The sequence below is a fragment of the Juglans microcarpa x Juglans regia genome, chromosome 1D (genome assembly GCF_004785595.1).
Source record: "Juglans microcarpa x Juglans regia isolate MS1-56 chromosome 1D, Jm3101_v1.0, whole genome shotgun sequence".
NCBI lineage: Eukaryota > Viridiplantae > Streptophyta > Magnoliopsida > Fagales > Juglandaceae > Juglans > Juglans microcarpa x Juglans regia.
This window is the reverse complement of record NC_054594.1, coordinates 47,694,508-47,722,291: the sequence shown is the minus strand read 5'-3', so window position 1 is coordinate 47,722,291 and position 27,784 is coordinate 47,694,508. Positions and strand designations below refer to the sequence as shown.

General features: G+C 33.2%; 2 protein-coding genes and 2 pseudogenes across 8 annotated transcripts; all 4 read left to right on the top strand.

The window, feature by feature from the left end:
• Positions 1 to 977: 977 nt before the first annotated feature.
• Positions 978 to 4,692, top strand: LOC121253520 (serine/threonine-protein phosphatase 6 regulatory ankyrin repeat subunit A-like). Of its 7 annotated transcripts, XM_041153555.1 has the most exons (8): positions 978 to 1,346; positions 2,757 to 2,885; positions 3,119 to 3,220; positions 3,355 to 3,453; positions 3,561 to 3,671; positions 3,765 to 3,998; positions 4,029 to 4,068; positions 4,559 to 4,692. In XM_041153555.1, the coding sequence occupies exons 2-8, from the start codon at positions 2,847 to 2,849 to the stop codon at positions 4,624 to 4,626; spliced, it is 693 nt and encodes a 230-aa protein (XP_041009489.1). In that variant the 5' UTR covers positions 978 to 1,346; positions 2,757 to 2,846; the 3' UTR covers positions 4,627 to 4,692. The 7 variants fall into 7 exon arrangements, with proteins under 7 accessions (XP_041009489.1, XP_041009479.1, XP_041009484.1 ...); XM_041153545.1 differs by having other exon boundaries at positions 3,765 to 4,068; XM_041153550.1 differs by having other exon boundaries at positions 3,765 to 4,078; positions 4,559 to 4,678.
• A 1,980-nt stretch (positions 4,693 to 6,672) lies between these two features.
• LOC121253492 lies at positions 6,673 to 9,506 on the top strand (annotated as a pseudogene).
• Positions 9,507 to 11,423: 1,917 nt separating this feature from the next.
• Positions 11,424 to 14,507, top strand: LOC121253500 (heat shock cognate 70 kDa protein-like). Its single transcript, XM_041153510.1, has 2 exons — positions 11,424 to 11,688; positions 12,686 to 14,507. Exons 1-2 carry the CDS (start codon positions 11,472 to 11,474, stop codon positions 14,329 to 14,331), a joined length of 1,863 nt encoding a protein of 620 aa, XP_041009444.1. The 5' UTR covers positions 11,424 to 11,471; the 3' UTR covers positions 14,332 to 14,507.
• A 1,956-nt stretch (positions 14,508 to 16,463) lies between these two features.
• On the top strand, positions 16,464 to 27,537 carry LOC121248350 (annotated as a pseudogene).
• Positions 27,538 to 27,784: the final 247 nt, after the last annotated feature.

The following is a 27,784-nucleotide window of genomic DNA, read 5'->3' as shown; positions in this document are numbered from 1 at the left end:
AATTACATTTTTGTCCGCTAATCTTTGAGTTCACATTGAACAATTACATTTTTGTCCTCATTTGCACAATTACATTTTTTTTCCTATTTTATTTGGAGAAATGATTTATACAAATCCTAAATAGATAAGTCTCGCGTAAGTCTTTGTAAAAAAGTGAACACCACCTTAAAAAAGTCTAAAAAAAATCATTCTTCTTTTGTGGGACTCACTTTTTACAAAGGACTTACGCGAGATTTATCTGTTTGAGACTTGTACCTAACATTACTCTTTTATTTGAATTCACATTACACACTTACGTTTTTGCCCTCATTTGCACAATTACTTTTTTTGTTCTCTAATCATCATTACAAACACAATTAAATTTTCTATTATCCTAATATTAATTCCTCATGAACGGTGGATTTTGTTTAAGTTCAGACCATCCCCATTTGCACAATTATGTTTTTTTGCCCTCATTTGCACAATTGTATTTTTGTCTTCTAATTCATCGTTACAATGTTCTATTATTCTAAAATTAATTAGAATATAATAATAATCTAAATTGAGGATTTTAGTTTATTGAACTTTTTTGGAACAAATTAAAAACTTAGATTTTTTTATTTATTTCTTCTTAGATTTAAAAATAATAGTATTTTTTTAATATAATATTATTTGAAAACTTGAAAATTATCTTCATATTGTTCTTTATAGTAATTCATAAAAATAAATCATAAAAAACTATTTTGATAAGAACATGCTTTTATTTTCTAAGATCGATATTGTAATTCCAAATTTGACATGAATAATAATATTATATTTAAGTTTAAAAATGAAAATATTGTCTTTAAATTCTTAACTAGTATGTATATATATATATATATATATCTTTATATATATAAAGGGCCTATCAAACGGAAATTTCTTGTTTTAACAGAATTATAGTAATTTTAATGATTTTTCCTTAACTTTCTGTTAAGTCCTTCTGGGCCATTGAGAAAGATAAATAATGCTTCAGCACCAAGTGCCTCATCGTATTCATTGTGCTTCGTCTTCCACGTAGAGTTCCCGATGTGCCTCGTCAATGGCTTATGCCAACCCCCAAAATCTCCCTCGGAGTGTTCAAATCCCTCCTTCAACGTCGCTCCAAAGCCCTCTCGCGCCTCCTTTCCTCCATTACCACTGCTAACCATACCACTCATCTTACACTTTTTGAAATATTGTACAAATAATATTAGGTAAACGCAGAGAGAAACCGTCAAGCCGCCGCTCACCAGAAAAGTCGACTGATGTTTCAGAGACTCCGACACCATAGTAGATTGAGGAAAGCTGTGGTTTTTATGTGGCTTCTCCGGAGAAGGAAGTGGATTAGGTGATTTTTAACATAATACCACATTGCTCTTTAATTTAATCGGTTCTCCTTTTCTCAATGTCAATGGGATGCGACTTTCCATGCTCTCTCTTTTGATTAGAGGTGCTACCCGCCCCCACGGGGCGGGGGCACCCCTTCCCCGCATGGGGTGGGAGGTGGGGTTTTCACTCCCGTCTCCCGCCCCCAAGATGCGGGGGCGGGGTGCAAGGCGGATTCCCAATCCGTTCCGCCTCTTTTCACTTAAAAAAAAAACTACATTTATTTGATTTAAAAATTATTTCTAAATGCAAAAGTAATTAAAAATACATTTTTAGATCCAAATTATAAATCTAGATTTTGTAAATATGACTATAATTTAAAAACTATCTAATTTTTAAATTTATTAGTGCATATTTTGTGTAAATTGTAGTGTATTAATTTTTAAATTATGTAGTTTTTAAATTTGCCAATACATATTTTGTGAACAAGTCTAACAAATTATAATATATATTTATATATACACAATTTGTAAAATATAAATATATATTTATGTTTATATATATGTATACATATATATAAATGTAACCGGGGGCGGGGCGGGGCGGGGTTGGGCCCTCCCTACCACCCGCTAGGGGCCTTAGATGCGGGGTCGGGGGCCCCACCCCAGCATGGCCGGAGCGGGGTTGCCCCCCAGCCATGCGGGGGCGGAGCAGAAGCGGGGCTGGGGCCCCGCTACCCACCCCTTCTTTTGATTTCAGTTTTTTGGCTGGATCGCTTCAGATTCGGTCTTTTAATTTATTGTTCTTCCCAGGCACTGATCTGGGTTTTGTACCCTATGTTTATGGGTGCAATATCCTAACTTAAAGGACATTGTCCAACCAATAAATCTCCTGAAAATCCAAAATTTCCCCTTACAAATACAGAGATTTTATTGTTGGTTCTGCTTCCTGAATCTGATAATCTCTGCTACTTGGTACGGTTTAAAAAAATTATTTTGTGATGAAGAGAGGATGGCTTCTAATCAAAAGTTGAGGTTTTTTGCGTTTAATTTCTATTGGTTTTGTTTACTTTTTGTTTGTCGTTCATTTTCTTGATGTTTATGGGTCCAAATATGCAAGCTTTTGATGGGTTTGTACGTATTTTGGTTCTTGTGGATACTGGGCTTCTAGAATAGAGAAGTTGTTTTTTGAACTTTTGTTTTTGTTAATTTTTTTCTTTTTTATTGCTACTTTTGGTTTGGGACTGGGGAAGTCTTCTTGGATTTTACTCCCTGATTTTGGATATCATTTTTTTAAGCAATCCTGTTAGAAATCACGATGACCATCTATTTATAATGATGATTAAGAGAATAGCCTATTGATCCCTTTTTATTTCATGGAGAACTCAAGTATGACACATGCATGTTGAAGTTTATGATACATGCATGAACTGGCAGCTGGCCTGCAAGGTATATCCGTAAGGGATCGCCAACAGAGGGACTCCGCGGTGGAGGAACTCGGTCACGCACGATGACCCGCAAATGAGTAGTAACTTCAGCAAACGTCGGAGTGGAAACAATGTATTGTAGGCAGTAATACTGTTAGTAAAAAAGATAAAAATGCATAGTGATTATTTTTGTTATTGGGTTTTTCTTTTGCTTATGTATATTTGCTTCTATTTTAAAGAGTCGAAGAAATTAGGTCTGCTTTTCATTGTGTTCGTTGATGCACTCTGGAACCTGCATCTTAGATGAAGTTGTCTATTCTTCTATTTAATGCATTCCTTTTGTTTGCTTGATTTCAGATGGCACAGATGCCACTTCACGTTTCTGCTGGTTATAACAAAGTAGAGATAGTCAAATTTCTTCTTGATCGGCAAGGGACAGATAAGGATGAGTTGGAAGCAAAGAACATGGTAAGTATTAATGTAATTGGGTTTTTTGGAAAAAGTGCATACATTACAATGATGCTTGGGATTTATTAAGCCTATGCTCATGACTTATTGATCTTTCTATTGATTCCTGAGTGTCAAATTGCTGTGCTTCGCAGTATGGAGAAAGTCCTTTGCACATAGCAGCAAAGAATGGGTGCAATGATGCTGCACAGTTGCTTCTTGGTCATGGTGCTATTATTGAAGCCAAAGCAAATGTGCTTTTTCTTATTACCTTATGATCCATTTTTTGAAGAGTTCAAATTAAAAGTGGGATTTGGATTTCTGATGGTAAACTCTATATTGCGCTGTCTTATTAATGTAGAATGGAATGACACCATTATATCTTGCTGTTTGGTACTCACTTCGAGCTGAAGATTGCTCGACTGTCAATACATTGCTCGAGTACAATGCTGATTGTAGTGCTAAGGATAATGTATGGTGGAGTGCAATTGCTTGCCATGATTTTGGCTTAGTAAAGATTCTCCCTTTGTAAATAATCGTAGTTGGTGTAACATTTGAATTGCAGGAGGGCATGACTCCTCTAAATCATCTTTCACTAGGCCTAGGAAGTGAAAAGTTGCTGGAACTATTGAACTGGCATCTTGAAGAGCAGCGGAAGAGAAGAGCGATCGAAGCATGCTGTGAAACTAAAGCTAAGATGGATGAGCTTGAAAATGAAATATCAAATGTAGTAGGTTTGCATGAGCTTAAGGTACAACTACGGAAATGGGCAAGGGGGATGCTTTTGGATGAGAGGTGTAGAGCCCTTGGGCTGAAAGTTGGCATCAGAAGAACCCCACATATGGCATTCCTTGGCAATCCTGGATCAGGTAGTTGCTGGCAAGTTTGTTTGTGTCTCATAATGATGTTTTTTTATTTTCCTTCAACATTGAAATTCCTGTTTTTATTGCAATGCTACAAACTCAGACAAAAACATTCAAAAAAATAATTGATTTTGATCAGAGGGTAATAATCTAGATCATCTCCATATATAAAGGCCACTAGCTAGCTTTATATATAACACAAAAGAAAAGATTAAGACAAATGTATTTAATTTATATATTTTGGTAATTATATATATATGTTTGAAAATAACTAATTGGTTTAAGAAAACAATATTAATCTTGAAATCATGTACGTATACATGAACTGATTATGAAATATTATAGTACTTGTTACTTATAATATTTATTTGCATGACATCAACCAAATTAAGTTCAATCATAGCTTTAAAATAATTAGGTGCTTAATTATTTTAAATCAAAAATGAATTATCATAGAATAATTTGTGCAAGGTGGTTATATATCTGGGATGTGCAGGCGGTGGAGGTCGACTCGATTATGGAGTTCATGTCGTATTTGTTGAGCTCATCTTCTCTGTCTGGTGAAGTTTTGGGCTCCGAACCGAAGTCCCCCATGTCGGTTATCTTCACTACTTCCCGATGCCGTTTTATTCAAAACAGGTTAGTATGCTTTTTTTCCTTAATTAAACAAACAATTAGGTTGATTATTAATCATAATCAAATAATTTATTTATTCAACTATAAATTAAGACCACTTTTGATGCTGTAGGGATAGATATTTTGGTATGCAATGATCTATTTGGCTTGCAATGTTTATATATAGGACCTTGTTATAGTTTCTATTAATATTCTTTTTTTACAATATATCTCAGCATATAATTATTTATAAATTACATAAACATTACATTCTTATTAATAAAAAAATTAGTTCTTAACAAAAAAATAAATAAATATAAACTAAGTAAACGTGCATTGCACATTGCTTCACCTAGTGTGTGTGTATATATATATAGGTCAATTTGGTCAATTTGTCTAGGTTGATATTTGCCCCTTATTTTTGTATGAATAATACTCGGTGGAAAATCTTGAATCAAAGTCTTCCATTATGAGTTTTGTCCGCGCTAATCAATAAAAAAAACACGTGACAATCTATAAGATGGACAATGCTAGAGGGGACTAAGGCTGCGTTTGGATGTTGAATTGAATTGAGTTAAATTGAGTTGAGATAATAAAATATTGTTAGAATATTATTTTTTAATATTATTATTATTATTTTAGAATTTAAAAAAGTTAAATTTTTTATTATATTTTGTATTGAGATTTGAAAATATTGTAATAATGAGTTGAGATAAGTTGACATTCCAAACGAAGCCTTAGAATGGTATACAGTATACTCGCGTTGTACTGATAAGTGTAAATATATTATTTTATTTTTATTTCTATTTTAATTATATTTTAAAAATCTTTAAACATTTTTAAAAAATAAAAAAATATAATATCATTAATAGTCATTTTCTTAACTATTAAATAAGAAAAATCAGTCAATTTTATCGATAAGTTTCCTCGGTCTAAGTAGCATTTTTATTTTTCTCTATAAGATTATCACGTAAAAAGCTTTATTTTCGTTACTTAAACAAGGAAATTAGAATAAAATAATTTAATAATACATTTTTAAAAATTTTGAAAATACAAAAGAGGAGGAAAGAAAAAAAACAGTGGTGGTCTCTCTCCTCCCCCGGACCAGTGACCACCTGTTCGATAATTAACCAAATGAATTGAATTTAAGAGTATGGCACGAAGTTTGACCAGGATGTTTGAAAGTTGTAGGAAAAGTCTGGTACCGTCGTAGGCCATTATGAAACAGAGAGTCAGGGAGTATTAGAAAAGAGAAGTATTGTTAAGAGTAAATTATATCAATCCATATTACTTAAATGATAATTTAATTTGTAATATTTCATTTTTAAAATTTATTTATTAAATTAAATTATACAATATAAATACTTTATTAAATATGTTATATACACAGATTTGAAAATATAATTTTTCTTATAAAAAACCCAACAGACCATTTTGATTGTTACTTGTATTTCCTTCTATTTGTCGAAGGGTTAACTTCCATATACAACTAATCTTTCGAGAAAAGGCCTTTATTGCCTGAATTAATCAATGGCTGAGTACAGCTAATCTTCCGAGATTAAATAAAAAGTTATATTTCCCGATCTGGTGGCGGAACTGTAAAACTACACATATTTCTAGACTTTAGGACTGTTCTTAATTCTTCTTATTGTTAAAAATGCCCTTTAAAAAGAGAATAAAAAAAAAAAAACCTTTACGGACCGTACGTTAAGGAACACGTGGGGCCAAGTACATTAGCTTCTATCGGAGACTGGAGGGACTTTAATTGATGAGGCGCTTAGTACTCGTAAGAATTTTCGGTGCATGCATCTTAAATTCCGTGAGCACGTATATACAGTTGAATTTCACGGGCAAGCAAACTGCTCATCAACGCAAGGACCGTCTTCAAATTTTTTTTTTTCTTTTTAAAAAATGGGGACCGTCTTCAAACTTTTCAACTCCGGTGAGTCGGAGTTCTCTTTCATCTGCTTAGTTTCGTTATCGTCTCATATCTAGATGGCCGACAAATGGGTGGAGGGCCCAGCAATAGGGATCGATCTCGGGACGACCTACTCGTGCGTGGGAGTATGGCAAAATGATCGAGTAGAGATAGTAGTCAATGATCAGGAAATAGAACGACGCCGTCTTATGTTGCATTCACCGAAAAAGAGCGCTTGGTCGGTGATGCCTCCAAGAACCAAGTCGCCAGGAATCCTACTAACTCCATCTTTGGTAATTTCTCATAATCATTTTTCTCATTCTTCCTTTTTTCTTTCCTTGTTTTTGTTGATAAATTTTTTTTTGTACGTTAATTCTCCATAGCCATAGTCTATTTTTAAGATGCAACAACAGTAATTATAATAAAAAGTAAGAAAGCATGCAAATCTATATCGAGGCCATGGTTAATTAGGATGTGGATTAATCTGGTACACGCTATATTTTAAAATTAATTTTATTATTAAAATAGATATAATGTATTATAGAATATGTCAGTTTATGAGTTGTACCATTTCTCTTAATTCTAACCAACGATTTGTTCAAAAAAAAAAAAATTTCTACCAAGGATAGTTCTAGTTTTTTTACTATCTAAACGTGTTGTCTCTCTCACTTGAAGTACAGTTCTTTATTCAAGGTATATGCACAGATTTTAATTATCTTCAAATTTAGCGTTTTAAACTTAGATTATCAGCATTACTTATTTTCAAAATTTTAATGTGAAAATCCATCAACAGCTTAATATGTGTCAATTGTTTTTCCATTTTTTTTCCATCGTGTATTTATTAGATGTTTATTGGATTTGGACCTACAACTATTAAAAAATGCTTCTTTTCAAAACTTAATTCCCTTGGCTAATGCAGTGATAACTAATTTACCAGTTCAGAGAAAAAAAAAAACAAAGGAAACCATGCCAATAAAAAATTTAGAAGAGTTTGATATTTGTATTTGCTGCATCTTACGCTTTAGTGTTTTGCAGATGCAAAGCGGTTGATTGGAAGGAGATTCAGTGATCCGTTGGTTCATAATGATATCAATCTCTGGCCATTCAGGATCATTGAAGGTTCTAAAGACAAGCGTATGATCGTTGTAAGTTATAAGGGTGAAGATAAACAATTTGCTGCGGAGGAAATCTCATCGATGGTCCTAAAAAAGATGCGTGAGATTGCCGAGGCCTATCTGGGCAAGACGTCGAAAAATGCAGTTGTTACCGTCCCGGCTTACTTCAATGACGCCCAGCGTAAGGCCACAATGGATGCCGGTGGCATTGCGGGCCTCAATGTAATGTGGATCCTCAATGAACCAACCACCGCTGCAATTGCTTACGGCCTTGACAAGGTGGGTAGAATTGGCAAGAGAAATGTATTGATCTTCGATTTGGGTGGTGGTACGGCAGATATCTCACTTCTTACCGTTGAGGAGAGTGGTTTTGAAGTGAAGGCGGTTGCTGGAGACACACACCTTGGAGGTGAGGACTTCGACAACAGAATGGTTAACCACTTTGTTCAAATATTTAAAAGGTGGCACAAGAAGGACATAAGCGGAAACGCCAGAGCTCTAAGAAGGTTGAGAACTGCTTGTGAGAGAGCAAAGAGGATTCTCTCTTCTGCAATTGAGACTACCATTGAAGTTGATTCTTTGTATGATGGTATTGATTTCAGCTCAAATATTACCCGTGCCAAATTTGCGGAAATCAACATGGATTTATCCAGGAATTCGATAGAGCTTGTGGAGAAGTGTTTGACTGATGCTGAGATGGACAAGAAAAGTGTACATGATGTCGTTCTTACTGGTGGTTCTACCAGAATTCCCAAGGCTCAGCAGCTGTTGCAGGACTTCTTTGATGGGAAGGAGCTTAATAGGAGCATTAACCCGGATGAAGCTGTGGCATATGGAGCCGCTGTTCAAGCTGCAAACTTGACTGGTATGGGCAATGAAAAAGTACAAAATGTTGTGCTCTTGGATGTGACCCCCTTTCCTTGGGGTACGTGTGGGCAAAGATGGTCTGATATCTGTTGTGATTCCAAGGAATACCACCATTCCCATCAAGATGGAAAACGACTATACCACCACCAACGACAACCAAACAGAAGCTTTGTTTTCGGTTTACGAGGGTGAGAGAGCAAGAGCCGAGGACAATCACTGGTTGGGAGAATTTACACTTCAGGGTGTCCCTGCAGCGCCCAAGGGTGTTGCTAAGCTGAAAGCATGTTTTGATATCGATGCCAATGGTGTCTTGAACGTTTCTGTTGTTGAACAGAGCACTGGCGTGAGTTGCAGCATCACTATCACTAATCACAAGGCAAGACTTTGCAAATAAGAGATTAATAGGATGGTCATGGATGCAGAGAAATACAAGGTTGAAGAGGATGAGCGTAGAGGGAGGGCTTTAGCAAAGGCAGCTTTGGAGAACTATGTTTACAGCATAAGGAACACTATTAATGATAAGAAGATTTGTGCCACGCTCGCCACTGCGGGTATGGAGAAGATTGAAGCTGCTATAGACGAGGTGATTCGGTGGTTAGATGACATCCAATTTGCAGAGTCAGCTGTGTTTGAGAACAAGCTTACGGAGCTTGAGTTAATCTGCAATCCGATAATTGCAAAACGTTGTGATAACAAATAAGTTTTTGAGTAGCACCCTCAACCAAAGAGACGACCGTAATGGATACCAAGTCTGCCGTAGCTAAAGTTCCAGCAAAGTTTTCTGCTTTTATCTTGTACGAGTTTTTCGTTCTGTTGTGTTTTAATTTTTCTGTTTTAGTTGAGATTGAATGAATTTCTGAAAAAAAAAAAGGTTATGTAGGTCCTACACTTTTGATGTTGTTTATATTATATTTTTGGACGGAATGGAACTATGGAACTAAGGTCCTTCACTCTCAATATTGCTTACTAGCAAAACCTGTGGATAACCACTGGTTAGGAGAATTTAGTCATTTACGCTTTGTGGCATTCTTGCAGCACCCAAGCCAAGCCGGCTCAATGGTGAGGCCAGCCATTGACGAAGCCCCACCTATGTAAACCCTCAAAAATAAAAGTGATGTATTTTTTAAAAAAAAATTTAAATAAAAATTATTTCATTAAATAAAAATTTAAATAATTTTTATATTTTTCAACGTGTGCAAGACTCCATAATACTATATTTAATATTTAGCACAATAAATTATTTATATTTTTAAATTTTGTTAAATTGAGACATAAAATTTACATTGAAACCTCATTTTAAATTATTATATTAAATATAAATTCAAGAAAAAAATTATTCAATAATTTTAAATAAAATCTAATTTTATTGAAAATTTTAAAAATATTCCATATAATAATTTATATAATTATAAATAATTCACTTAAATTTTACCTTAAACCGCCCCTGCACCCAACGTTGTTCCTGATAATTATTTAGGAATTATAAATAATACCCCTATGAAACATTTTGAATCAAACTCTTCCATTATGAATTTCGTCCATTCTAATCAGTAAAAAATATGTGACAATCAATAAGATTATCACATAAAAATCTTATTTTTCTTACTTAAAAAAATATATTATAATTAAAAAATTATAATAATATATTTTTAAAAAGTTAAAAACACTAAACAGGAGGAAAGAAATAACAATGGCGGTCCCTACCCACCGGACTACCAGATGGTTACCTGATCAATAATTAAAAACTGAATTGAATTTAAGAGTATGGCACGAAGTTTGGTAATTTTGAAGGATATTTGAAAGTTGCGGGAAAAGACTCAATACACCATTTTTTAGAACAAAGAGTCAGAGATTATGAGAAAAGTGAAGTATTAATAAAAAAGAAATATTCTAGTCACAAAAAAAATTATATAAAAATAATATTATAAACTGACATGATTTAATGTGATTTATTAGATAATAAAATTATTGATACTATAGAATATATCTAATAGATCAAATAAAATCACATTAATTTGTGAGATTATTTTTACCTAATTCTTTTATAAATGTTGCAATACTCTTGTCAAAAACCCTAGAAATTGATGAGAACGTTTTTAGTGTCACCCCTATTTCATTCTTTCGTTCTTTATTTCGATGATTGAACTTCCATATACAACTAATCTTTCGAGAAAATGACTTTACTGCCTGAATTAATTAGTGGCTGTGTACAGTTAGGCTTTCGATATTAAATAAAAAATTATAATTCCCTGATTTAGTGACGAACTGTAAAACTACACGTTTCTCTAAAATAAATTATTGGTAGAGTACTTTAGGCCTGTTCTCTGCACAAAAATAATTACTGATAGAAAATGAGATTTCCAGATTTCTTTCCAAAGGTGAAGCCTGAATTGTATCATAATCCTCCCGTTGGTTTCTTTTTTGTTTTGATTAAATGCGCATGTGTTCATTCTTTTTTAGGTCATGGCTTTCTCATAAAGAACAAAAAAAGTTATTTGTATGGGCTCGTGTGATTACAAAAAATTAAAATATTTCATTTTATATTATTATTATAATTTTATTAAATTTTTATATAAAATACAATAAACAAGACAAATCTCATATTTAACACGCTCAACACATCATTGACGCGGAACGTTGATTTTTTTTTTTTATTCTTTTTAAATTATAGTAAGTCCCATAATAAATAATGTGTTAAGAAATAATTATTTATGCACAGCAAAAATGAAGAGAAATTCTAAAAGATGATGTCTGTTAAATGAGAAAAAGCAACTTCTACAGATGCCGTTTAGCTACTTCGTGGGCAAGGAAAGAAATTATATAAAAAGAGCATAGCCTGCGAGAGACGTATAAAAAGACTTGCTTCAAGACCGTGATCATTCTGGAAGTCGACAATGGCCGAAGAATGGAAGGAGGGCCCAGCAATAGGGATCGATCTCGGGACGACATACTCGTGTGTGGGAGTGTGGCAACATGATCGAGTAGAGATAATAGTTAATGATCAGGGAAATAGAACGACGCCGTCTTATGTTGCATTCACTGAGAAAGAGCGCTTGGTCGGTGATGCCGCCAAGAACCAAGTCGCCAGGAACCCTACTAACTCTGTCTTTGGTAATTTTTCAGGATCATTTTTCTCATTCCTTCTTTCCTTCTTTTTTTTTTTTGTTTAGAAATTATTTTTGTACATCAATTCTCCATAGCCGTAGCCTAATTTTAAGATACAACAACAACAATAATAATAAAAAGCAAGAGAGCATGCAAATCTATATTAAGGCCATGGTTTAATTCTAATCAGGTCTAGTTTTAGTTTGTTTTGGCTCTGTTTGGATTAAAGAGATGCTCTTCTCATCGTTACAATTTTTTTAAATTTTTATATAAAATATAATAAATAATTTAATTTTTTTAAATTTTAAAATAATAATAATATTAAAAAATAATATTTTATTTAATTTATATAAAATATCTCATCTCATCTCATATTAGAAGCATTAATGTAAATCCTATCAAGACGCGTGTTGTCTGTCTCTCACTTGAAGTACTAGTCTGTATTCATGGTATGCGCATATTTTAATAATCATCGAATTTATCGTTTTAGATGGGAGTTTTGTATAGTGAATTAAAATAAAATAAGATGAGAGTTTAATAAAATATTATTATAATATTATTTTGAGATTTAAAAAAGTTAAATTATTTATTGTATTTTCTATAAAAATTTAAAAAATTGTAATGATGAGATAAAATAAATTAGAGTGTTTCTCAATCCAAACCTAACCTTAGACTATCAGCACTAATTACTTTCAAAATTTTAATGCGCAAATCCATCAATTTTGTAAACAACAACTTAATATGTCAACTGGTTTTTTCATTTTTTTCCTTCGTGAATTTATTAGATGTTTATTGGATTTGGACCTACAACTATTAAAAAATGCTTCTTTTCAAAACGTAATTCCCTCTGTCTAATGCAGTGATAACTAATTTACCAGTTCAGATTAAAAAAAAAAAAAAAAAAAAAAAAAAAAGAAGAAGAAGAAAGGAAACCATGCCAATCAAAAATTTAAAAGAGTTTGATATTTATATTTGCTGCATCTTGTGCTTTGGTGTTTTGCAGATGCAAAGCGTTTGATTGGAAGGAGATTCAGTGATCCGTTGGTTCAGAATGATATCAATCTTTGGCCATTCAAGGTCATTGAAGGTTCTAAAGACAAGCCTATGGTCGTAGTGAGTTATAAGGGTGAAGATAAACAATTTGCTGCTGAGGAAATCTCATCGATGGTCCTAAAAAAAATGCGCGAGATTGCCGAGGCCTATCTGGGCAAGACGGTGAAAAATGCAGTTGTTACCGTCCCTGCCTACTTCAATGATGCTCAGCGTAAGGCCACACTGGATGCTGGTGACATTGCAGGCCTCAATGTCATGCGGATCCTCAACGAACCAACAGCCGCCGCAATTGCTTACGGCCTTGACAAGGTGGGTAGAATTGGCAAGAGAAATGCATTGATCTTTGATTTGGGTGGTGGTACTGCAGATGTCTCACTTCTTACCATTGAGGAGAGTAGTTTTGAAGTGAAGGCTGTTGCTGGAGATACACACCTTGGAGGTGAGGACTTCGACAACAGAATGGTTAACCACTTTGTTCAAATATTTAAAAGGTGGCACCAGAAGGACATAAGCGGAAACGCCAGAGCTCTAAGAAGGTTGAGAACAGCTTGTGAGAGAGCAAAGAGGATTCTTTCTTCTGCAATTGAGACTGCCATTGAAGTTGATTCTTTGTATGATGGTATTGATTTCAGCTCAAATATTACCCGTGCAAAATTTGCGGAACTCAACATGGATTTATTCAGGAATTCGATAGAGCTTGTGGAGAAGTGTTTGACCGATGCTGAGATGGACAAGGGAAGTGTAAATGATGTCGTTCTTACTGGTGGTTCTACCAGAATTCCCAAGGTTCAGCAGCTGTTGCAGGACTTCTTTGATGGGAAGGAACTTAACAGGAGCATTAACCCAGATGAAGCTGTGGCATATGGAGCCTCTGTTCAAGCTGCTAGCTTGACTGGTATGTGTAATGAAAAGGTAAAAAACATTGTGCTCTTAGATGTCACACCTTTGTCCCTTGGGGTGGAGATCCGAGATGGTGACATGTCCATTGTGATTCCGAGGAACACTGCCATTCCAACCAAGATGGAAAGGAATTACACTACCAAGGTGGACAACCAAACTGAGATTCTATTCCCCGTTTACGAGGGTGAGCGAGCAAGAATTGTCGATAACTACTGGTTGGGAGAATTTATTCTAAGTGGCATTCCTTCAGCACCCAGGGGTGTTCCCTCTGTCAATGTCTGCTTTGACATCGACGCCAATGGCATCTTGAACGTTTCTGCCCAGGAGAGAACCAGTGGTGTGAGTCAGAAGATCACAATCACCAATGAAAAGGCGAGACTGCCCAAGGAAGAGATTAATAGGATGGTCAAGGATGCAGAGATGTACAAGGGTGAAGATGATAAGTACAGAGAGAAGGCTGAGGCTAAGGCAGCTTTGGAGAATTATGCCTACGACATGAGGAATACTGTCAATGACAAGGAGAATGGTGCAAAGCTTGACCCCGCAGGTAAGAAGAAGATTGAAGGTGCTGTTCACCTGGTGATTCAGTGGTTAGATGGGAACCAGCTTGCGGAGGCTGATGAGTTTGAGGAAAAGCTGATAGGGCTTCAGTTAATCTGCAATCCCATCATTGCCAAAAACGCAAAAGAACAATAAGCAATTGATCAGCTTCTTACTGAAAAAAAGGGATGGCTGTTATCGTGACTGTGCATTCCGACTTTGTTTTAGCAACCTTTTAATGGCAGTATTTTGGTTCTAGTGCGTTTGAATTTGCTTTGTTCGGTACAGTTTGGAACATTTTCAAATTTATGCATGATCTGTAACTTGATAGTCATTATTGGTGTTGATTTGTGTGTGTCAAGGTTTGATAGCGGTTTAGAGGAACTACTGGAAGTTTAGTTGGAGTTTTACCACGGTAGTTTGATGAGGATGTGAGCCTCGACGCCCTAGCCTGGCGCTTTTGGGGCCTCTAGGATTTGATCCGGTTAGCGATCTCATTTGACACTAGAAATTCGTTCTTCCAAACTATTCTGAAATCAACCAGCAAGAATATTAAATAGTTTCAGTAATTTTTTCCCCCTGTTTTTTTTTTTTTCCATAGGAGGGCAAGGTTTCAATATGTACTGAAGGATATTTTTCTAATGCCGGACCTGAATTCCACCCTATTCCTAAACTATTTCTTAAATCATTATTCAAAGGGATTTTTCTAGAAGCAAAAAGAAAAATAAAATAAAGAGTGGGCACTGGGAGAAGCAAGGCCTAGAATCAAACTCTTGGTTTGGCCTAAGATCAGCGTATTAAAATTTAATAGTCGTCCCAAATTTTTCTTTATAAATAATGCCCTCATGAAAATTTTTGAATCAAACTCTTCCATTATAAAGTTCGTCCATTCTAATCAATAAAAAATATGCGACGATCTATAAGATTATCACATAGAAATCTTATTTTTCTTGTTTTAAAAAGAAGAAGATAATATAATTAAAAAATTACAGTAATATATTTTAAAAAAAGTTGAGAACACTAAACTGGAGGATAGAAATAACAATGGCGGTCCCTACCCCCGGATTACCAGATGGTCGCCTGTTCGATAATTAAAATTAATAACGAGGTTTGGTAATTTTGAAGGATATTTGAAAGTTGTGGGAAAATACACCATTTTGAGAACAAAGAGTCAGAGAGTGTTACCCCAGAAATTGAAGAGACCATTTTGAGTGTTACCCCTATTTCATTCTTTCGTTCTTTATTTCGATGATCGAACTTCCATATAATACAGCTAATCTTTCGAGAAAAAGGACTTTACTGCCTGAATTAATTAATGGTTGTGTACAATTAATCTTCCGATATTAAATAAAAAGTTATAATTCCCTGATTTAGTGGCGGAACTGTAAAACTACACATTTCTCTAAAATAAATACAAAACATTTATTCAAGTCAGTGATTTTGAACTCAGAGTACTTTAGGCCTGTTCTTATTGTTAAAAATGCTCTTTTTAACAAAGAAAAATCCCTTCACGGACCGTACGCAAGGTTAAGGAACACAGAGCCAAGTACATTAGCTTGTAAATTTGTAAACGGAGCCTGGAGGGCCTTTAATTGATGAGGCGCTTAGTATTCGGAAAAATTAACGTCGTATTCTAAAATTTGTAAAAGTAGACGTGTATATATATTTTCGGTGCATGCGTCTTAAAATCCGTGAGCATGTATACATACAGTTGAATTTCTTGGGCAAGCAAACGGGCTGTTTATTAACGTAAGGACCGTCTTCAAACCTTTCAACTCTGATGATTGATATATTTTATTTTCAGAAAAGAGATGAGATTTTTAAGATTAAAATTAAAATTAAATAAAATATTATTATAATATATATTTTTAATATTATTTTTATTTTGAGATTTGAAAAAGTTGAATTATTTATTTTATTTTGAATGTGAATTTAAAAAATATATAACGATTAGATGAAATGAGATAAGATGAGTTAAGAAGTTTACTAAAAACAAACGAAGCCTAGAGTTCTCTTTCATCTGCTTAAAGAATGATTTGGATTCAAAGATGAATTGAGATGGGTTGAGAATCGAGATGGTTTCTGAATAGTAGAATAAAAGTTAAATTATTAATTATATTTTCTGTGAGAATTTAGAAAAGTTATTTTAAGATTTAAAAAAGTTGAATTGTTTATTATATTTTGTGTGAAAATTTGAAAAAATTGTAATAATAAAATGAGATAAATTAAAATGAATTGAGATGAGTTTTGATTACAAACGAGACATTTCGCTATCGTCTCTGACGAAGATGGCCGAGAATTAATGGGAGAAGGACCTAGCAATAGGGATCGATCTCGGGACAACGTACTCGTGAGTGGGAGTATGGCAAAAACTTTTGCTTTTTTTCATTTTGAAAAAAATCTAATTGTAAACAATTCTGCGAACTAATACGCACATTCATTCAATATGATTAGTTAAAAAGTAGATTTTATTAAAAATAATGTTAATTTAAATTTAGAATCTAGAGGCAACAACATTAGTATGCAAATTGATACACAAACTTACTTATATATAGTAAAACTTTTTTTTTCTTTTCAAATGTTTTTTTAAATTTATTTAAAATTTTCAAAAAAATCATAAATTCATTAAAAAAAATTACTTAACTATTAAGTAAAAAAAAAAAAAAACTGGATCGTGGCCACCATATGTGGGATAAACATTTCTCAATAGTTAATGATCAGGTAAACAGGACGACACCGTCTTATGTCACCTTCACTGGCAATGAGCGCTTGGTCGGTGATGCTGCCAAGAACCAGATCGCCAGGAACCCACCAACTCCCATCTTTGGTAATCTCCAAATATATTTGTTGTTTCTTCAAAATTCTCGTTTGACTAAGATATTGGTAAGTAAACATTTGATTTTGTTAAGGGTTTCATTTTTCCAAAATTGGATTAACTTAAAAGGTTTTCTTAAAGCATAAAAAGAAAAAAAAATGAGTTTTTTTTTTCAATTGGATTAACTTAAAAGGTTTTCTTAAAGCATAAAAAGAAAAAAAAAAGTGAAAAAAAAAAGAAAAAAAAAAGTTGGAAGGGAATTGATTACAATTTTAGATATATGTAGTTTTTTACTTTACAACTCAATTAAAAGCTGAAAACGATTTCAGAAAATTACTTGAAGCCACCTATAAAATTAAAACGCATTTTTTTTTTTAAATCTCATCCGTTATTGAATAAATAAGATATTAAATGTAGTATACATTAAATTGGAAATGACCAAATAATATTGATAAAAGTAATGCTACATAAAATAATACAATTTAAAGAAAAAGCTTTGATTCGGTTATAAATTAATCAATATATAGGTTTCCTGTTTCACCTGCTTTAATATTGACAAATTGATTATTTAATCTTCTCTTATAATCTTACAGATGCAAAACGATTGATTGGTAGGCGATTCAGTGATCCCTTGGTTCAGCGAGATATCAACCTTTGGCCATTCAAGGTCATTGGTGGTCTTGGTGACAAGCCTAAGATCGTGGTCACATATAAGGGTGACTGGAAGCAATTTGTTGCCGAGGAAATCTCTTCTATGGTCCTCTCAAAATTGCATGAGGCATATTTGGGCACGACAGTGAAGAATGCAGTTATTACTGTCCCCGCCAACTTCAACAACACGCAACGCAAGGCTACGAAGGATGCTGGTAGAATTGCAGACCTGAATGTCTTGCAGATACTCAATGAACCAACAGCTGCAGCCATTGCTTACGGTCTTGAGAGGGTGGGTCAAATTCGAGAGAGAAATGTGTTGATCTTTCATTTGGGTGGTGCTACTGCAGATGTCTCGCTACTTAACATTAAGGATGATATTTTCGAGGTGAATGCTGTTGCTCTGGAGACACACACCTTGGAGGCAAGAATTCCCAAAGTGCAGGAGCTGTTGCATGACTTCTTCGATGGAAAGGAGCTTAATAAGAGCATCAACCCGGATGAAGCTGTGGCTTATGGAGCTGCAGTTCAAGCTGCAAAGTTGTCTGGTATGGGTTCTGAGAAAGTTCGAGACATTGTGCTTTTAGATGTTACCCCTTTGTCACATGGTGTGATGGTCAGAGGAAGCGACATGCATGTCTGTTGTGATTCCGAGGAATACCGCTATTCCAACCAGGATGGAAGACACCTACACCACCAACTCTGACAACCAAACATCTGCATTGTTCTCAGTTTACGAGGGCGAAAGAGCGAGAGTAGATCAGGATAACTATTGGTTGGGAGAATTTAAGCTTTTCAACATTCCTGCAGCACAAAGGGGTGTTTGTAACCTCAGAGTATGCTTCGACATCGACAAGAATGGTATCTTGAATGTTTCTGCTGAGGAGGAGACTACTGGCGTGAGTTGTCAGATAACTATTACCAATGACCAAGCGAGACTGTCCTGCGAAGAGATCAATAGGATGGTTAAGGACGCAGACATATACATGGTTGAAGATGATGAGCACAGACAGAGAGCCAAGGCTAAGGCAGCTTTGGAGAACTATGCCTACAAAGTGAGGCATACTGTCAATGATAAAGAAATTAGTACCAAGCTTGCCCCTGCAGGTAAGAAGAAGATTGAAGCAGCTATTGACCAGGTAATTCGGTGGTTAGAAGAAATCGAGCTTACAGAGGCATGTGACTTTGACGCAAAGCTTAAAGGGCTTGAATTAATATGCAAAGAAGAAAAGGTACGTACAATTTAATTAGTGATATTATGTGAAAATATAATTAATTAGAATAATAAATATAAATGTTAGGTGACCCATTATACACCCAATATTAATGGAACTAATATACAATGAAGAAATAAGAGTACATGACTTGGGGAACCATCATGTTTTGATCTTGACCCGAAACCCATAACCATATAATAATTTTTTAAGACAGTCTAAATAGAATTGCGGTAATTAAGGTGCAGTACTAATTCATAGCGAGAAGCCTAGAACACTCAAAAGACTTTAGGTAGTAGTCACTAGTCTCTGCTGTCTGCACATTGGAGGTAAGCTGAGGAGCTTGAGATTTTTGGTTAAAATGGACGATGGAGGATTTATGGTGGTGCTTGTGGTCAAACGTTGTTAAAAAAAATCTGAAATGGTGGATGCGTAAGTACTCAATGGAGTCAGGCATCAAAATCTTCTACTTAGCGAGTGGGTGCATGGTGGTGGAAGCTGTCTCCCATTTATATTCTGTGTTTTGATTTCTTGAAAAGGAGTATGAGGATTGTTGTATTTTGTTAATTCGCTTGTGGACCAGTCATCTATTTTTGGGTCAATCTTAATTTAAGGCTGCTATCTAAATCCTCTTTCATGAAAACTATATTATTTATAAGGAGAATGCTAATTAAATCGATGAAAATACCAATTAAAATTTTATTTTTAATTTATTTATTTTTCCTTAATAATTAAGGAATGTAATATTAGTGAATTGATATATTTTTAATGATTAAGAAAGTGAATGTTAGTGAATTGATATTTTAAAAAAAATAAAAAATAAAACCGTGTAAACAATGATTAAAAAAAAGAGAAAAAAAATTACACTTATCGGTCCACTTCTTTCGATTAAATCATCTATTCTAGGAGCACTGTCCTATTTATAATCGATTACCGAACATTAATTTTTGGTATCGACCTTTTTTCCTACCGTCGATGAAAAGAGACGTGCGCAGATTATTAGTCAAGGAAATTGTCCAAACCTTTTATTACGACATGTTTGGCAAGTGGGGACACAAAATTTTTAATTCATATCGTCTTATCATTATAAATTTTTAAAATTTTTACACAAAATATAAAAAATAATTTAATTTTTTTAAATCTTAAAATAATAATAATAATAATAAACAATAATATTTTAAACTTTCATCTAAAATAAAAAATTATAATCTCACTATCAAAAAAAAGATATTTATGAGAGTTAAAGTGTCGTTTGGATTCGAAAATGAGTTAAGATGAGTTGAAATGAGTTATGAATAATAGTGAAATGAATTGTGAATAATAGTAAGATTTGTGAGTTAAAGTTGATGAATAGTAATGAATAATAGTAAGATGAGTTGAGATGACTGAGATGGATTGTGAATCAAAACGGGACAAAGTCTACCACTCTCTTTTGGAACATTTAAAATTTATTCAATTATTTTTCGTTTTAAAAAAAAATTATACGAAATTTGGGTATTAATGATGAGCAATAAAATCATATGAGTATTAGCATTGGTCTATGCATATGCATATGCAAAATCACCTCTTTTGCATATTCATTTTGTCATTCAAACAAAATTCTCACATTGACTTATGCATATTTGAGACAAAATAATAATAAAATATTATTATCAATTTTTTGCTAAAATCAATTTTTTTATATATATTTTGTAATTAGCATCCATTATATACATTTGACATTAATAATACAAATGTAATAATAAAAAATATAATTTTTTATATATTATATTAAAAATATAATAAAATGAAAAAAATATATAATATATTATAATAATAAAATGAATGTGCAAGTGAATGTTTGTTATGTTGTTGAATGAGGGAAAAAATGAAAAGATTGTGATAGAGAGAGTGAGAGAAGAGATAAATAATGATTAAAATATGATTTGTAGGATGAATAGTAGTTATCCAAATTTAGATAAGTACTGTTTATAGATAGCTAAATATTTGGATATGCATAAGTCAATGTGGAGGATTTTAAGGTCAATTATGCAAATATGACTTTACATATACATATGCATAGACCAGTGCAATGTTGGTCTATGCATATGCATATGCAAAATCACTTCTTTTACATATTCAATTTGTCATTCAAGCAAAATTTTCACATTACCTTATGCATATTTGAGACAAAATAATAATATATATTTTATTATTACTAAAATATAATTTTTATTATTATTAATTTTTATTATTATTATTATCACATTGGCTTATTTTATTATTATTAATTTTTTACTAAAATCAATTTTTTATATATATTTTGCAATTAGCATCTACTACATATATTTGACATTAATAATAAAAATGCAATAATAAAAAATATAATTTTTTTTATATATTATATTAAAAATATAATAAAATGAAAAATATATATATATATATAATATATTATAATAATAAAATGAATGTGGAAGTGAATGTTTGTTATGTTGTTGAAAGAGGTAGAAAATGAAAAGATTGTGAGAGAGAGTGGGAGGAGAGAAAATTAATTATTAAAATATGATTTGTAAAGTGAATAGTAGTTATCTAAATTTAGTTAATTATTGTTCATAAGTAGTTAAATATTTAGATATGCATAAGTCAATATGAAAGAATTTAAGACCATATTATACAAATATAATTATATATATATATATATATATATATATATATATATATATATATACCAATACTAATACTCTAAACTCACGAATTAGAATGACAAAACTAGTGCTGCACGATTTGATAATCTTTATGACTTTATCAACGATTCTACTATTAAAGCATTATAATATTAATTAAAGTAGCAATCTCGGTTCCTAGGGTCCAGCTAGAGCCACCGGCTCTAGACGATGTGCAATGCATCTTTTTTTTCTTTTTTTTTTTTGTATTCTTTTAAATATTTTTTTAAAAAAAAATCATAAATTTATTTAAAAATACCTCTTTAATAATTAAATAAAAAAATATAAAAAAAAATTAAAATTAAAATGAGAATCGGTAACTTTTCTCAACAATATTCATCGATAGAAATATTTGGATTAAATGCGCATATGTCCATTCTTTTTTAGGTAACTTAATTCTCTTGAGGAAGAAAAACAAAATTTATTTGTAAGCCTCTTGTTTAACAAACTCAACGTATAATTGGTGTGGAAGGTTGAATTTTAAAAAAATATCGATGTTTTGAGTTTTTTTAAAATTATAATATATCATATAGTAAATAATGTGTTAAGAAAAAATACTTATGTACATCACAAATGAATAGAAATTCAAAAAGATGATATTGTTAAGTTACGCATATAAAAAGGATGTTGTTAAGTCACGCATACAAAAATGAGATGTTTTACCTAATCTTATTTCACCTCATCTCATTATTATAATTTTTTTAAATTTCTATATAAAATATAATAAATAATTCAATTTTTTCAAATTTCAAAATAATAATAATATTAAAAAATAATTTTCTAACAATAGTCTATTCAACAAGAGTCTTTTTACTTATCATCTCTATATCGCACACCACACATGATTTTTTTTTATTCTTACTAAACTAAATGAATTATTATACTTATTATCTATGCACCACATATTTAATAATAGAAAAATAAAAAAAATCATATATATTGTATAGTATAAGAATGATAAGTGTAATTTTTCTTTAAACAAATTCTTGACCAATAGAATGTTAAATATAATTATAAGTTGCGTATATATCGTTCACTTTTTTTTAAAAAAAGTGATATTTATTATTAAAAAAATTATTATTTTTATATAAATTTTATATTTTATATTTATTTTTAAGTGTATTATTTAGAAAAAATTTAGATAGTGAGTTGAAATGAGATGATTAAAATAAAAATTAAATTAAATATTATTTTTTAATATTATTAGTAGAGTAATATTATATACTACACTTTTATTCTATTTTGATCATATTAAATAATATGTGATATATTTATTACTATTAAATAATAATAAAATATGTAATAAATAATTATTTAATGATGATTAATATTTCACATTTTATTTAATAAAATAATAATATAGTATATAGAATTTTCTTCCGATAAAAGGGGTTAAAATGAGTTGGGTGTCCGCCGTCCGGATTCCGAACGAACTGATTCAATTTCTCGCGCAAATATCGTAGAAAAAGCAACTTCTACAAAAGGACAATGATACCTTACGACTTCATACTACCTGTCTACTACCAAGTTAATTTTTTTAATTTATTTCCGATGTCCATCTCTGCTCTCTAACGTTCTGCCAGATTTGACTGAGCGAACTTAGAGCCTGTCAGCTTTCATCCCTTGTCGATTACGGCGTTTTTTCACCCATTCACGCAAGAAACTTTTCCTTTTTTTTTTTTTTTTTTTTTTTTTTTTTTTTTTTTTTTTTTTAACTTTACAGGATAAACAGACAAGATTGAGTTCAAATTTTGGTGACGATCCAACGTATCCATGACGCTGATGCGTACTTTTATCAAAGAGAGGTTGTGAAGTGTGAACACATAACAGATGCAACGTAAGAGCAATATGTCAAAGTTAGTACGTAAAATAAAAAAATTAAATTTTGATAATATATTTTAAAAAATAAAATAAAGAATTCACCGATCAGTTTATCTAATTTTTTTTTATATTATTTAAATATTTTTTTTATTTTTTAAATATTTTATTTCTATTAATAAATTTATAATATCTATATATTTTTTTATATTTATAATTTATTTTTATATATAATGTAAAATAATTCAGTTCTATACACGCAAAATAAAAATATATAAACCAAATAAAAATTAAAAATAAAATCAAATATGAAAAAATTAGTTTAAAAATAATTCCAAGATATTTTTTAGAAAAAAATAAAATATATATATTTTAAATGATGAATAATAAAAAGAATTTACTTATATGATAAAAATTAAAGTAAATAAAAATAAAAGAATAAATAAAATATCAACAATAAAAAAAATTTTACAAGATGAACGGTGCCTGTTACATATAACGGGATATTGTAACTAAATATATTTTATAATTTATTTTACATAATCGAATAGAGTTTTTTTTAAAACAATTCTTCAAATTATTTATATTTTTTATATAATACAAAAGCGGAGTGCTAACGGTCTCTCTCAAGAGCTTTTCTTTGGTTTCCGTTCACAATCCACTCTTACAATTTATATATTATTATTTTACTCACCGAAAATGGATAGAACTTAATCCATGACCATTTCCATTTTCCCTTGTTGTGCACGGACAGAGAGAGATTGGCAGAGAGATCCCTATTTTTCAGTTCTGTCCTTGAAGAATTTACGGTGGGAAAACACCCGGGTCCCATGCCACGAGTAGTCCTCTCCAGCTAAGGTAGTTGAAGAATTTGAAAGTTTTTCAATTCCCAGACCCCTTTCTTTGGCACACGGATAATGATACCCTTGAGAGGAGGGAGCCCAAATCTTGAGAGGAGGAAAGGTTTGACCTTAAGAGGTCGCAATGGCCGAAAATGTTAGGGTTTGATCTTGAGAGGAGAGAGTCCAGATCTGAGAGTGTGAACTTAGAGGAGAGAGCCCAGATCTTGCGAGAGGAGAGGTTTGATCTTGAAGTTCTGAAGTCGGTCAAATCTGGCAGAACGTTGATTAGAGAGCAGAGATGGACTTCTGAAGTCCTGAGCGTGCAGAGCTGAGGAAATAAATTAAAAAAATAAACTCAGTAGTAGACAAGTAGTATAAAATCGTAAGGGTATCATTATCCTTTACAAAATGCCGTCTACTTCCTCGGCAAGGAAACAAATAATATAGAAAGACCATCGTCTCCGAGAGACATATAGACTTGCTTCAATACCGTGGTCATTCTGGAAGTCGACAATGGCCGAAGAATGGAAGGAGGGCCCAGCAATAGGGATCGATCTCGGGACGACATACTCGTGTGTGGGAGTGTGGCAACATGATCGAGTAGAGATAATAGTTAATGATCAGGGAAATAGAACGACGCCATCTTATGTTGCATTCACTGAGAAAGAGCGCTTGGTCGGTGATGCCGCCAAGAACCAAGTCGCCAGGAACCCTACTAACTCTGTCTTTGGTAATTTTTCAGGATCATTTTTCTCATTCCTTCTTTCCTTCTTTCTTTTTTTTTTTTTTTAAGAAATTATTTTTGTACATCAATTCTCCATAGCCGTAGCCTAATTTTAAGATACAACAACAACAATAATAATAAAAAGCAAGAGAGCATGCAAATCTATATCGAGGCCATGGTTTACGTCGTGCCTGTACGGTATATTGTAAAATTTAGTTTTATTACAAAGTAGATCGTATCATGCGAAACCAGTGCGTGGATTTATTTTTATGTATTTTCTTTGTGGTTGTATCACTTCTCTTGATTCTAACAAAGTCTAGTTCTAGTTTGTTTTAATGTAATTACCATCTAAACCCGTTGTGTCTCTCTCACTTGAAGTACTAGTCTTTATTCATGGTATGCACATATTTTAATAATCTTCAAATTTAGAGTTTTAAGCTTAGATTATCAACATTACTTATTTTTTAAATTTTAATGTGCAAATCCATCAATTTTGTGAACCTTAATATGTGTCAATTGTTTTTTCATTATTTTCCTTCGTGTATTTATTAGATGTTTATTGGATTTGGACCTACAACTATTAAAAAATGCATCTTTTTAAAACTTAATTCCCTCTGGCTAATGCAGTGATAACTAATTTACCAGTTCAGATAAAATATATATATAAAATAAAAATAAAAAAGAAGAAGAAGAAGAAGAAGAAGGAAACCATGCCTACAAAAAATTTAGAAGAGTTTGATATTTATATTTGCTGCATCTTACGCTGTTTTGCAGATGCAAAGCGGTTGATTGGAAGGAGATTCCGTGATCCGTTGGTTCAGAATGATATCAATCTTTGGCCATTCAAGGTCATTGAAGGTTCTAAAGACAAGCCTATGATCGTGGTAAGTTATAAGGGTGAAGATAAACAATTCGCTGCTGAGGAAATCTCATCGATGGTCCTAAAAAAAATGCGTGACATTGCCGAGGCCTATCTGGGCAAGACCGTGAAAAATGCAGTTGTTACTGTTCCTGCCTACTTCAATGACGCTCAGCGTAAGGCCACAATGGATGCCGGTGACATTGCAGGCCTCAATGTCATGCGGATCCTCAACGAACCAACCGCCGCCGCAATTGCTTACAGCCTTGACAAGGTGGGTAGAATTGGCAAGAGAAATGCATTGATCTTTGATTTGGGTGGTGGTACTGCAGATGTCTCACTTCTTACCATTGAGGAGAGTAGTTTTGAAGTGAAGGCTGTTGCTGGAGACACACACCTTGGAGGTGAGGACTTCGACAACAGAATGGTTAACCACTTTGTTCAAATATTTAAAAGGTGCCACCAGAAGGACATAAGTGGAAACGCCAGAGCTCTAAGAAGGTTGAGAACTGCTTGTGAGAGAGCAAAGAGGATTCTTTCTTCTACAATTGAGACTACCATTGAAGTTGATTCTTTGTATGATGGTATTGATTTCTGCTCAACCATTACCCGTGCGAAATTTGCTGAACTCAACATGGATTTATTCAGGAATTCTATAGAGCTTGTGGAGAATTGTTTGGCTGATGCTAAGATGGACAAGGAAAGTGTGAATGATGTCGTTCTTACCGGTGGTTCTACCAGAATTCCCAAGGTTCAGCAGCTGTTGCAGGACTTCTTTGATGGGAAGGAGCTTAACAGGAGCATTAACCCAGATGAAGCTGTGGCATATGGAGCCGCTGTTCAGGCTGCGAACTTGACCGGTATGGGTAATGAAAAGGTACAAAACGTTGTGCTCTTAGATGTCACCCCTTTGTCCCTTGGAGTGAGGATCCGCGGTGGTGTCATGACTGTTGTGATTCCGAGGAATACTGCCATTCCAATCAAGATGGAAAGGAATTACACTACCACTGAGGACAACCAAACTGAGATAACATTTGCCATTTACGAGGGTGAGCGAGCAAGAACTGTGGATAACTACTGGTTGGGAGAGTTTACACTTTATGGTGTTCCTGCAGCACCCAGGTGTGTTGCTAGTGTCGATGTCTGCTTTGACATCGATGCCAATTGCATCTTGAATGTTTCTGCCCGGGAGAGAACCACTGGTGCGAGTCAGAAGATCACAATCACCAATGAAAAGGCGAGACTGCCCAAGGAAGAGATTAATAGGATGGTCAAGGATGCAGAGATGTACCAGGTTGAAGATGATAAGTATAGACAGAAGGCTGAGGCTAAGGCTGCTTTGGAGAACTATGCCTATGACATGAGGAATACTGTCAATGACAAGGAGAATGGTGCAAAGCTTGCCCCAGCAGGTAAGAAGAAGATTGAAGGTGCTGTTCACCAGGTGATTCAGTGGTTAGATGGGAACCAGCTTGCGGAGGCAGATGAGTTAGAGGAAAAGCTGATAGGGCTTCAGTTAATATGCAATCCCATCATTGCCAAAAACGCTAAATAACACTGCAATTGATCAGCTCCTTACTAAAAAAGAGGGATGACTGTTATCGTGACTGTATTCCGACTTTGTTTTTGCAACCTTTTAATGGTAGTATTTTTGGTGCTAGTGCGTTTGAATTTGCTTTTGTTCGTTACAGTTCGGAACATTTTCGAATTTAGGCATGATCTGTAACTTGATAGTCATTGTTGGTGTTGATTTGTGTGTGTCGTTTGATAGCGATTTAGAGGAACAACTGGCAGTTTAGTTGGAGTTTTACCAAGGTAGTTGGGACTGGCTGTGGAGTGTGGACTGATGAGGATGAGCCTCGACGCTCTAGCCCGGCGCTTTTGGGGCCGCTAGGATTTGATCCGGTTAGCGATTTCATTTGACACTAGAAATTCGTTCTTCCACACTATTCTGAAATCAACCAGCAAGAATCTTAATCAGTTT